The sequence below is a fragment of the Crocodylus siamensis genome, chromosome 1, assembly GCF_052110815.1.
Source record: "Crocodylus siamensis isolate JL-2025a chromosome 1, ASM5211081v1, whole genome shotgun sequence".
Lineage (NCBI taxonomy): Eukaryota > Metazoa > Chordata > Crocodylia > Crocodylidae > Crocodylus > Crocodylus siamensis.
In genome coordinates this window covers 318,603,983-318,617,374 of record NC_143395.1, presented here as the reverse complement: position 1 = coordinate 318,617,374, position 13,392 = coordinate 318,603,983, and the positions used below count along the sequence as shown (strand labels likewise).

Here is a 13,392-nt window from a genome sequence, read left to right as displayed (position 1 = left end):
ATATTAATAAAAAGCTGATATGGAAAGTGTCAATGGATGTTCAATCATTTTTGTTACCCATATACGTGGTAACATGCAACTTGTAGGCCCCCTCTACACGTGCAGGTAAAGGCACAATGGACTCTAATGTACAATTCACATAACACCTCCTCCTGCCATGCCACATGTGCATAATTGTGGGATTAAAATGTGGCACCACACAAGATCCCATTTGTGCAGTTGTGGGACTGCACATAAGAGCCCATTGTGCTTATTGTCAGTGCAGGGGCAGCCTGATGCCAGAGTCCTCCTGCACCAGCAAGAAGCAAACTCCTGCAGCTGGGAGCGCCTCAGCTGAGGGCCCCCCAGTGTCAGGGAGACGGCTGCAGCAGCAATCCTCCCATTTTGGGGGTTTCATGCACCCTTGGGGTAGGGGAATTGTAGTTGCACCCTGAGGCTGACAGGACAAGCTGGGTCCTGGCACTAGAAGGCATGCTAAGGGGTCCAGAATCTGCTGCTGTGAGACTGAGTACTGGAAGCTGAAGGGTGATGCTAGGATTCAGAGTCCACCTCTACACCTAGGAGCCCACAATTGATGGGGTTCTCAGTCACAGGGTACTGCTACGAGTACAAATTAAAGCTAGATAGCAACCAGCTATCAAGTTAGTACACATTTTCACGGTCTAACTTTATAGCTGGTTGGACCTTTTTATTATGTGATAGCTATTTTGCATATGTAACTGGTCTCAAGGTAATTGCACAATACCTGGAATTTGTGCAGGGGCCCTTATTACCACAGCCTAACTAGCTGAAGAGAGCCTATGTAGATAATTAGACATGTAAAAAAATAAAAGTTACACTGTCACCTTCAGGTAAACATCTGTAAAATCTTTTCATTTGATACAAAAATATTCATAACCCCTAAAAACTGAAATTAAAGTAGCATCCTACATGGCAAATAATTCTTTAATATTTAAGTGATAGAGTAAAAATAACTTCCATCAATGTAACAGGACTGCAGTTCGCTAACTAAATATAGCGTGTAACACCAGCCAAAATCACTTAGAAGTATTAGCAAGCCTAACCTTGTGTTTCAACAACATCTCTCTTCTTGGTACTCCCTTTGCTTGAATTATCACAGCTGACATGGTAAAATGTGAACAACAAATGATGTTTTTCATGTAGCTGTGTGGGCAATTCTATTTTAATCTATAAGACAAAACACACACAGTTGGAATGATTTTTGTAAAGGAAAAGTCTTCAGTTAGAGCAGTTACACAAAACTAATGAATGTACAAACATGAGGTTGTCTACTCTGACTTGACAGCAACTTCATTTCAATGCATTTAAGCCAACATAAAATATCTAAGTCATTCAATGTTTAGTTTACATTAGTTATTTATTTAAAAGTAATTTTGTTCAACAAAAACAATGCCCAATTTAATGAATTAATTCCATCGATTGCCCCCCAAATAGATCAAATACCATAAAAAGGTTTAAATTGCTCTCAGAATATTAAATTGAATCATGCAATGAGCTTTAAAAATAATAATAATAATAATGATAATAATAAAAAAGGAAGCAAAACTATTTTCAATTATAGTTAAAGTTTAATTTAGCTGACATTAAAAAACCTCTGGAGTGGTAATTTAAAGTTCAGAAATTAAATATTACACTTCTTCCCTAACAGAGTACACTGTCTCCACATAACCTAAATTCAGTTTTCAAATCTTAGAAAAAATACATCCTCAAAGAAATAAAAGCGACACCTCAACTAGAATAGCTTACCTCATCATAAAACTCTGGGTTTTGGTGATGATGCAACACAGTGGCAAATGCACTCCTTGTAAATATTGGCCCACCTGGTCTACCGTATATGCACTAAGAACATAAAAGAAAAAACACAAAGCATAATCTGTTTCCACTGGCAACTGAAAATCCTCCTTAAACTATTTTATTCTGTATTACATGGTGTCTTTTATCAAGAATGCTTTGTAATGATTTTTTTTTTTTTTTTTTTTTTTTTACAGCTACTGCTACACAGTAATGATGTTTTGGCTTTTTAAAAATAAGAATAAACTCATTGGAAATAAACAGAAAAGATTAAAACAGTATGTTAAAAATTGAATATCTGTTAATATCCTTTTGATTGTGGGACTCATCCAAGTGCATAGTGTTAAAATACAATTAAAATATTAAATCTCAGTGTAATTGTTCAAAGCACTTATTCATTTCTCCCAAATTGGGGAAATTTATAGTATTAAATATGGCAGCAAATAAAATTGTTCCTTATTTGTTTTTTGTGCAATTATTATTCCTCAGTTGGTCTACTGAATAAAGGTTACCTTCCTAGTAACTGCTGTTCTTCAAGAGTAGCCTCATGCATTTGTATTTGTGGGATTTGGTTAGAATGACAGTTACGAAGTCTAGGATGTCCAGGACACAACACCACCCTCCCGTCCCAAGTCAGTGGCACCATTGCAAGCAGAGGCGGAGTGCGATGGTGTACCAGGCAGGTGGGCAGCAAAGGTACCTGGCCTTCCTGATGTATACTGTGCTGCTTTGCATTAGCTACTCTCAAGAACCTGGTTGGCATAGGATGGAGAGGTATTGTGGTTCATCCTACAATGAGTGCTGATGTACTGCAATAGCAGCCAGATTTCTTCTAGAGAGGCTTACAGAAGTTCCAGAGACTTGAGATTTAATAATTCAACACCTCAAGAATTTTCTGTAATATAAAATTCTTGTTGCTGGACCATATGGAAAATAGAGGTATTTCTGAAGATTGTATTTCTTGATTTACCTCTTGATTTAAATTTTGCACTTGGGGAGTAAGTTATATCAGTAAAAGTCACCTGCTGCAATCCAGGTCCATAGATGGAGTATCTCCAGTTGGACTTAGGATTTGACAGTTCTTCTAGAAAAGGAACTCTAATGATGGTGCTACTGAATAAGGAGATACTGATGCTTTCTGTCATCTCTTGTACTATCTTGAGAATGATTAAAACTAGGGGTGAGGCTAGAGACACAAACTAGGTCCAGCGTGTAACCCAAGAGTTTATATATTCCACAGTGAACTCTAATCTTTGTTTATACTTGAGCAGCATAGATGACATTTTGTGTTTTCTCTCAAGGCAAATGGACCTCCCTTGGATAGATACCCCCTTGTCCTGAAAGTGGAAGCTTCTACTGAAATACCAAACCAGATATCACAGTAGTTTTATATGTAGACAAATTCAAGCATAGCATGAATCATGGCTGAGGGCATCATATGACACATGAATCTCAGGAATAAAAATAGGGTCTCCAAGTGGAAACTGAAATACCTTTCTTATGTCAGAGGTGTTCTGTCTGAAATGGTTTCAACATTGATCAGTTAAGGAGGAGTTGCAATAGGTTTTTTTCCCATTAATATACAGACCTTGCCTGCATAGTAGTATGCATGAAGCAGCAAGATGTTTCATGCATGCTTTGTTCATCTGTGACTCGGTTCTTCATCTGTAAACTAAGGATACTCCTACTTCCATACCTCAAACAGAAGTGTGCAGATAACTTCTTTCTTTGGGCTTAATTTAAGAGGATTTTGTTTTTTTGTTGCCACAGGGAAGGGCTGAATTGCAAACTTGGAGGGAAAGCTCTAGGGTGCTGCTACTCCTTGCTGGATAGCTGAAAGAGTGTTTGTTACTGGTCTCCCAGGAGAAGGAAGAGAGCCATACGTCTTAAATGTCCATCCTGAGTAATTTTTATTGTTCATGAATTTTTGTTACCTTTCATCCTAATCTTTGCCTCCTACATACACATCAATGAATAAAGCCCATTAAAAATTGAGAAAGAATATGCTTATTTTTTGATAATTTAGTGGGGCCTTGGCCATGGGGTTAAAAGTTGTGTAGGTTCTGCCAAGAGAATCTTAAGTACAAATTCATAGCTCCTGTGTCACCAGAATCTTCATTCTGCCAGGAGCCTACTCTGTTACAAAAGTCTCCTGCAGATGCAGGGAAGCCACCAGAAAAGACGACACTTTATGCCAAGACGACACTATATACCTTCACTTTATGCCAAAGTCTATGCCTTTTTAACAGATGGCACCTCCCAGTGTGCACTGAATGCCCTTCTGGCTCAGTTGCTTTAAGTGGAACTGCACAGCTCCTCCTGGAATTATTTACAACATTTGAGAAGGAGCTGCAATAGATTTTCCTCATTAATGTGTGTTCCTCCTGGAACAGCAAATGTGTAGGTAGGAACATGATCTGACAGGCTCCCTGTGGCAGGAGCTATCTACCAATACAATGTCTGGCATTGGTAGAAGCAGCTTTGTAAGCCCACACTTACTAACCATAACCTCTCTTGTGGATCTGCTAGGTGCTGCCTCACAACTATTAAATCATTTCACCATATTTATTTTTAGTTGCCAAAATCACAAACCTTTAAAGGCAAAGAATCCTCTTCATCCGAGTCTTTGAACTCAATGCAAACAGCAATATTTCTAGCCTGAAGCAATATTAGAAAGAGCAAAAGAAAAAAAAACATATTCAAAACAAATCACAAAAACAGAACACACACATTATTTGGTCATTAATATCTGACTAGAACTGGAATCTACAAGAATATGTTATTTTCCTTATACTCACCTTTGCAAATGACTTCTGACTGTCATATTTCAAGTACTTTGGATAGACGTACAGATGATTGTTGTAGATGGTGAAAGGCTGAGTATGTTTGGGTATACATGGAACAAATTCCTCTATTTCAAATGTTATTACTGTCTTGGTACTGTTTTCAAACTGTCTCATGGGAATGTATGATGAGTTAACATAATCTGAAAATTGTATTAAAAACCAATAAATATACTGAAACGAAAAATCATATTCAACTACTTAAAATATTTATTAATACTTACTGGGAAAATCTGGAGAGACGTTATCAATTGTTACATCTAGATTTCCTAAAATAACGGGCAGCTTGGCCATCTTTTCAGGTCTATAAAAAAATAAAAGTAGCCAGTTATGAAAAAAAGAAAGAAATAGGGAACATAATATATAAGCTATCTTTGGAGGTCTGATTTAACAAAACAAGACAAAATAGTCTTCTGATTCCATCTGATGGGAATTTTCAACATTCAGTTTAGGGAAATTCTAGTTAACATACTGGAAGGCAGGACAGTGTGGCATCTTACGGACTCACTGCCTTCTGCCTGATTTCAGGCTAATATGGCTAACTACCTGCCTATATGAACTAGCCAATTGCCTGTCAAGAATGACAGGGGCGGGGAGAGAGCTGGGATGGACTGCCACACCTAACGCCCCATGCTGCTGCTGTTCTGCCTCTTGCAGGGACTGGGATGGGGAAGCCAAGGCTCCACCCTCTGTCTGGTCCTTGGCGCGGCTTTGCAATCATGGCAGTGCTCCCCCACGCTTGAAGCACTCTTGGCTGTTTCCATCAGCCAATCAGAGTGCAAATAAAGCATTATGGACACACAGACAGACTTAGGTTTTTATAATAACAGAATTACTGTTTGACACATTTGCTGAAAGTCAGTGTCTTATGTTTTAAACAGAATTGGTATGGGTTTGCCTTTTTTTTTACTTAGAAAAATTATCCGGTTTTTCAAATCAGAAATTAATCTTACTAATATATACAATTGTCTTACTTTTGTGAACTAGAAGATAAAGAAAAAAATTAAAAAGTCAATGAATAACAGGATATATAAGCTGATTAATTTGAAGTGTCAATTTATTTACATTAAATGACCAGGAATTTTGTTGATGGAAAGTTAAGCGTGCCTAGTGTCAGGTATCCAGGTTGTAGCCATATTGGTCTAGAGGAAAAGGCAATCAGGCCTCATAGTAGAGATATCATTTATTAGACCAACACCCAGTGATGCATTTTGCACCCTTCCAAAATATGGGGAGGAATTACTGTAGCCAAAGTAACAAATATGAACATCTTATAAAAAAACAAAAAAATCCAAAACAATAAAAAACAAGCTAAAAAACAAAATTAAGGTGACACGCCACTGCCACAGCACAGCCTTTAATCTATTCTTTTTAAGTAATGCTTTAAGAGCAGCACTCTTAAAGATGTTATAGAACAAAAATGATTTGTAATAATAGGTCTTATCAGAATCAAATACTTGAATGGTAGGGCGCATTCAGAGCTACTGCTATCACTGAGGCTGCCTCCTTTCTGAGTTCTCCTAGAATCCTTAGGGTTAACAGAATGAATGGGCAAGTTCTGGCTTCTATGGAATGAGGAAAGCAAACAGTTGCAGAGATGCCTCCAAAAGAAATCAATTAGCCACGCCTCTCTATTCAGGGGGATCCTCTTGGAGGAGTGACAGAAGAGTATTTTCTGAATTCCTCTCAGGTAGATATGGTAAGGAGAATAGGATTTGTTAACAGCTACAGTAGAGTTGCACAATCCTATCTTAAACCCAGGAGACAAGGAAGGATTAACCCAAAGCGTAGATTAGTCAGGCAACTGGGGTCACAACCACTGTTTTATGGACAATGAGCCAAAAACATGGTAAACAAAAACAAAACAAAACTACATGAAATAACACAAAATAAGGACAAAAGTCCAGTAGGGTATGTACAGCTATGTTACACCATTCCAGATTTCATAGACATTAGGGCTGGAAGGGACCTTGGAAGATCATTGAGTCTAGCCCCCTGCCCCAGGGGCAGGAAGTCAGCAGGGATCATAGGATCCCAGGAAGATAAACATCCAAATTTCTCTTGAAGGCATTTGAAGTAGGTGCCTGAACCACTTCTGGCAGCAGCCTATTTCAGACCTTGGGGGCTCGAACTGTAAAGAAGCCTGAAATGGTCCTGGACAAGTGTGTGACTGTTTGACCTTGCCATCCCCTGGGGTGCTCTGGTGAACAAATGTTACCCCAGATCCTGGTGAGCACCCCTGATAAAACTTATAGGTGGCCACTAGATCACCCCTGAGTCTGTGCTTTTCCAGGCTGAAGAGTCCCATAGCTCTCAGCTTCTCTTCATAAGGTCGGTTGTCCTGACCTCTGATCATGTGTGTGGCTCTCCTCTGGACTCTCTCAAGCTTCTCCACATCCTTTTTGAATTGTGGGGCCCAGAAGTGGGTGCAGTACTCCAGCTGCAGCCTCACTAAGGCAGAGTACAACAAGAGAATGATGTCCTGGGATTTGCTTGAGAGGCATCTGTGGATGCAAGCCAGCGTTTTGCTAGCTTTACTAGCCACAGAATCACATTGAAGGCTCATGTTCATCTTGTGGTCAATCATGACCCTCCCCTTTCCCCCCCCCCCCGTCCTTTTCGTCCATAGTGCTAGCCAGTGTAGCACTGCTGAGCCTACAAGCATGCTGAGGGTTTTCCTTCCCAAGGTGGAGAATCTTGCATTTTTTGGTGTTAAACACCATCAGGTTCTCATCTGCCCATTTCATGAGCCTGTCAAGGTCAGGCCTTGGATTGCCCTCCTATCCTCAGGTGTGCACGCTTTACCCCAGAGTTTGGTGTCACTGGTAAACTTGGCCAGTCCACTTCTGATACCAATGTCTAGATCATGAATGAAGATGTTGAATAGCGTTAGCCCAAGGACAGAGCCTAGAAGGACCCCACAGGTCACAGGTTACCATGATGATTGACTTCCATCAACCACCACCCTCTGGGTCTGACCACAGAGCCAATTCCCCAGCCAGAGGATCATGGTGAAGCTGAGGCCACAGTTGGCCAGTTTTACCAAGAGGTGATCATGAGATACTAGATTGAAGGCTTTTTTAAAGTCAAGATATATGACAATCTCCTCTCCCTTTTCCAGGTGATAGGAAGTAAGATTGATCAAGCAAGACCTACCTGCAACAAACCCATGCTGACTATCCCTCAGGATGCTGCCATTGGCCAGTCTGTTAAGAATGTCTTCTTTGCTAATTTTTTTAAGACCTTCCCCAGAATAGGCAGGTCAGGCTGATGGCCCAGTAGTTTGCTGGATCCACTTTCCTCTGCTTCTTGAAGGCAGACACCACATTGGGCTTCTTCCAGTCCTTGGGCACTTCACCAGAGCACCAGGAGTTCTCAAATATCCGTGCCAGGGTCTGAGCTATGATGCTTGCCAGCTCCTTGAGTACCCTGGGGTATAAGCTGTCAGGGTCAGCTGACTTGAAGGTGTCCAGCTTCTCAAGGTGCTCCTTCATGAGGTCAGCATTGATGGAGGGCAAGGAATCTCCCTCACCTGGGCCTCCCTGTCCTGTAATGGGCAGGGGTGTCCCATGGGACTGGTGAAAGACTGACACAAAGTACCCATATAGCAAGTTGGCTTTTTCCTGGGTGTTGGTTGTCAGTTATCCCATCTGGTTTTGCAGGGGTCTGATGTTGCCCTTGCTTTTCTTCCAGCTCCCCACATATCTAAACAAGTATTTTTTATTGTCCTTGATGCTTGTAGCTAGTTGGAGTTCAGTCGCAGCCTTGGCTTTCCTGGTTTGCTCCCTGCAGGTCCAGACCAGTGCAGAATATTCCTCCCTGGAGGTGGATCCAGTCCTCCATCCTTTGTAGGTCTTTCTTTTTAGATGCAAGAGGTCCACTAGTTCCCTGGAGAGCCAAGGGGGATGCTGTGCCTTTTTTCTGCCTTTCCTCCAAGATGGGATAGACTTAGCTTGAAAATCCAGGATCGCTCCCTTGAGGAGCAACCACTCATCCTGATTTCCCCTCCCCTTTGGGTTGTGGTCCCTTAGGACCTCACCTACAAGCCTCCTCAGCTTGTCAAAGTCAGCTTTCCTGAAGTCGAGGACTTCTGTATTGCTGACTGACTTGCCAGTTTTATGGCAGACGGCAAAAGTGATCAGCTCATGGTCACTGTCACCCAGCTTCCCTTTGATTGTTAGGTCACTGACTAGGTTGTCCCCCATAGCCAGTACCAGATCACGCAGCACTTTACCTCTTGTCGGCCCATCGACTTCTTGTGTCAGGAAGAGCTCATCCACGCATGAGAGAAAGCTTTGCAACTGCTCTGATTTGGCCAAGCACTCTTCCCATGAGATGTCAGGGTAGTTGAAGTCTCCCATGACAACCATGTACCAGGAATGTGCCGCTTCAATCAATTCCCTGGCAAACTCCTGGTCAAGCTCTTGATCCTGGGTAGAAGGTCTGTAATAGACTCCCACCATTGTGTCCTCTGTGCTGTGTTCCCCACGAATTTTAGCCCACAGGGTCTCCAATCGTCCACCCTGGGCACCAATGTGAGCTTGCAGGGACGCGTAGCTTTCCTTGACAGAGAGCTACACCCCCACCCCTTTTGTCCACTTGATCTCTCCTGTACAGGGTATAGCCATCCATACCTGTGGCCCAGTCATGGGTGGAGTCTACGTATGCATCCAAGTATTTTGTTTCCCCACAAGCAATAAGAAGGAATGAAGCTTGCAGCTGTCCCACCTCTAATATTTTTGGCTATGGTAGGCTGGAAGATGTAAAGGCTACAGCCACAACTACAATAGATACTGGTATTGAAAAAAATCTCTGGAAGATGTGCAACATCACTGGAATTTGGATCAACATATTAAGGAAAACAGATCTGTACTGCATTGACTAGACAGGCGGATTCTTTGGATATCAATGCAGATTGCTTCATGTACATTGGTGCCCAAGAGTTTACACCAACCGCTGTATAAATAGCTGCTTTATGTGGTTCTAGAGCGATCTGGTAGACAGCCAGAGCTGATATTTTAGAGGGAACTGGTTTAAGCTGTTGTCTCTTGTTTGAGGAAGCTGAGCTAGATAATATGAATGATGGTAATTCTGTGTTTATTTTCCAAGCCCAAAAAAGGGAAAACTGCACTTGCAGTTTAAAGTGTACCATATCCTGCAAAAGCTATAAGAATAAGGTCATAGTTGCTTCTCACAGAATCCTGGAAAGTTAAGGTTGGAAGGGACCTCAGGAGGTCATTTAGTCCAACTCCCTGCTCTAAGCAGGACCATCATCTCTAACTAGATCATCCCAGCAAAGGCTTTGTCTAGTTGGGTCTTAAAAACCTGCAAGGGTGGAGATTCTACAACCTCTCTGGTAACCTGTTCCAGCGGTTTACCACCCTTCTGATGAGAAAATTTTCTTAATGTATGTAACCAAAACTTCCGTTGCAGCAACTTGAGACCATTGCTCCTTGTTCTGTCATCTGTCACCACTGAGAACAGCCTAGCTCCATCCTTTTTGTTACCACCTTTCTGGTAGTTGAAGGCTGTTATTAAATCCTCTCTCAGTCTTCTTTTCTGCAGACTAAATAAGAAAAATTCCCTCAGCCTCTCTTCAGTCATGGGCCCTAGCCCTCTATCCATTTTGTGTTGCCATCTGCTTGACCCTCTCCAATTTGTCTACATCCTTTATAACATTGGTCTACAACCCAAAACTGAACACAGTACACCGAATGTGACCTCACCAGTACTGAAGAGGGGAAGAATCACTTCCCTCAATCTACTGGCAACACTCCTACCAATGCAGCCCAGTATGCTGTTAGCCTTCTTGATAACCAGGGCACATTGTTGGCTCATATGCAGCTTATTGTCCACAGTAACCCCAGGTCCTTTTCTGCAGAGCTGCTGCTTAGCCAGTTGGTCCCCAGCCTATATCAATGCATAAGACTGTTCCATCCCAAGTGCAGGACTTTGCACTTCTCCTTACTGCATTTCATGAGATTTCTTTGGTTCAATTCTCCAATTTGTCAAGGTGTCCAAACTTAGCTGCACCCTCCAGCATATCTACTACTCCCCCTAGCTTGGTGTCATCTGCAAACTTGCTAAAAGTGCACTCTATCCCATCTTTCAGGTCACTGATGAAAATATTGAACAGGACAGGCCCCAGGCCCAACCCCTGGGGCACTCCACTTGATACCAACTGCCAACTAGACATTGAGTCATTGATTCCTACTCTTTGAGTTTGATGATCCAGCCAGTTTTCTATCCACCTTACAGTCTGTTCATCCAACCTGTACTTCCTTAGCTTGCTTGCAAGAATATTGTGGGAGACCATATCAAAAGCCTTGCTAAAGTCTGTGGGGAAGTTCCTAACTCTGTACTTAGTTTAAAAGCATGATTTCATTGAAGAGAAATGAGCTTTAGAGATGTTAGAGTAATATCACTGAGATGGTCTGGCATGGCTCAGCAAATATTTATTCTTGTTCATTGTTCTGATTCCAACCCATGTAAGCCAGAAGTGGAATATAACTAGAAGCACCAAGTTACCATTGTCTATGACAAACAGTTGATAAAAAATGATTTATATGTTGACAGAATAAGGAAGTAAATTTCCCAACCCTGAAACGTAATCACCAACAATCAGAAAATGAACTTATACGTGTCTGTTTTTAACTTATTATTGTGGCATGTATTATCTAAGATTGTGAAAGAAGAAAAGTATTATTTCAGTTTATTTACCTGTTGCATTTTGTGTTAGGTATATTCACTCATGCTCCAAAGAACACTTGCCTTCACCAAATCAATGCAGGGTTAAAAAATTTGAAAGCCATAAAAAGAAGAGAGGCATGGGGCCTCTTGTAGAGCTGCAGTACATGAAATAACTCATTTTGAAACCCAACTGATTTGCAGTTTGGGATTAAAATGTGGCTGTTCTTAAAAGTATTATTTAATAAATCTATTTTATTCATTGTACACTCATGGAATTTCAAACTCGTGTAAAGTAAGGGGAGGAGAATTGCATTTTTATTTAGATGAAACTCCTAACTACATGTTTGTAGAGAAAGTTAGTTAGCCATGTTAGTCCGAAGTCAGGTACAAAGCAGGACAGGCTCCACCTTGCCCTGCCTCATATATTTGTAGTAATGTTCACATTACTAGTTATAAGAACAAAAACAGACATACAAGAACTGACCAGATGTTTTAATTTCGGTTCATCCTAAAAGATGTATACATAAACCTCCCCCCGCAAAAAACAAACAAACCCTGAAGCGTTACACTCACTTCCTGAAATCTGCTAGCAGCTTAAGCATGTCTTCATTTGAGAGTTTATTACTGTCTTGTCTGTAGAGAGCAGAAAACCTTGCACTTTTGTCTAGGGTTCCTGATGCATCTTTAAACAACGTCCTGAAAGTCAAAAAGTTGTCTTTAAAAATTTTGTAACAATAGGTTAAGGTAAAAGTTACATTTAAATATTTGTCTACCAGTATGCAGATAAGCTTCACTTTGTTCATAGCTAATATTTTAATAAACAGAATATGAACAATTTAATTTCTAGCCAAGTCAAAAATAGCACAGCAGTGGAGAGGGAAAGAGCCACCTAACTTAAATGATCTTCATCTCAAATACTTGTCCCACCATGGGAAAGACATGTAGTCCTCATTTGTCTGAAATCTGTGGCTGAACTAAAATGACAATGAATTTAGAAAGGGCTACTCGGAAATGTGAGCAAGAAAAAAACCAAATGCAGCAAGCTCAATTTTGGTAAATGAGACTTCTATTGCTCTTCCATAGTAAACAGTTAAGTAATCCTCTAGATAACATATCTGGTGATAAGAATGGTGTTCCTTACCTGGCTGCCCAGGCAAATGGCATTCTATATTGACCTAGTCTTTGACATGCTTGCTTGGCATTCTTCAATACTTTCTGTGCAACCTGCAAGTGATTAAGAAGGTGAGTTGTTAAAATACAATGTATTCCATAAAATGAGGTGTCTATCACTTTTCATCACTATCCAAAAAGTCTATGCTAAGAGTAAATCCATTCTTAAATGATGAAGTTCCATCAACATTAGTAAACATGTGAAAACTGTAATAAAAAACCCCCCAACAACATCAGTTATTTCTTTATGGATTAAGTAGGGCCTGCTGTTATACGCACAAGCCATAGAGAAGAAACAAACCTCATACACTTGTACTCCCCTCTGTTAGGCCACCATTTCACTCTAAAAGGAAATACTACCAACGCAGGTTCACTTGCTATCTCTCTCTTTCCCTGAACTAATTGCATCACCTCTCTCTGGCATTATATTGATTCTGCAAGAAGGGAACTTATTTTTGCAATTCAGGTGCCTTCCACAGCTATTCTGTTAACATTATTTACAAAATCTCCCACAAGAAGGAAGAAATGTTTTGTTACACATTCATTTGCAATTGTACAAACATTTCTAACGATTATCAAACTGCATGAAATTAACCAATGAGGTAAAATGTAATAAGATGCAATGCTGAGATAATGTGCTTTAAGATCCCACTAAACTCTACAGGGATTTGACTGTAAGAAATTGCATCATTGGATCAGAAAGGTATGTACTAGAGCTCCAGGTTTCAGAAAGTATATGGCATTACATATAGGAACCCTAAGCTAACAGAATGTTAAGTTCACAAAACAGCATTTCAAATTTGGATGAAAGGATTAACATTGGAAATACAACTTCAGTATGGTCTCATAAAAAGCCTTGCCTAGCATCATATGTAAA

The 13,392-nt window shown here is 40.6% G+C and overlaps 1 protein-coding gene across 9 annotated transcripts in view; it reads right to left on the bottom strand.

Annotated features, from left to right (window-relative positions):
* The window catches only part of DOCK9 (dedicator of cytokinesis 9), a 271,504-nt gene that overhangs the window by 109,323 nt on the left and 148,789 nt on the right, over positions 1–13,392 (bottom strand). For all 9 annotated transcript variants that reach the window (XM_090023020.1, XM_090023039.1, XM_090023048.1 and 6 more), the window contains exons 14-20: positions 12,487–12,569; positions 11,919–12,041; positions 4,880–4,959; positions 4,611–4,798; positions 4,405–4,470; positions 1,768–1,860; positions 1,065–1,188 (exon numbers count right to left, since the gene is read on the bottom strand). In XM_090023020.1, the coding sequence (XP_089879146.1) occupies positions 1,065–1,188; positions 1,768–1,860; positions 4,405–4,470; positions 4,611–4,798; positions 4,880–4,959; positions 11,919–12,041; positions 12,487–12,569 (757 nt within the window). The remainder of the gene's footprint in view (positions 1–1,064; positions 1,189–1,767; positions 1,861–4,404; positions 4,471–4,610; positions 4,799–4,879; positions 4,960–11,918; positions 12,042–12,486; positions 12,570–13,392) is intronic.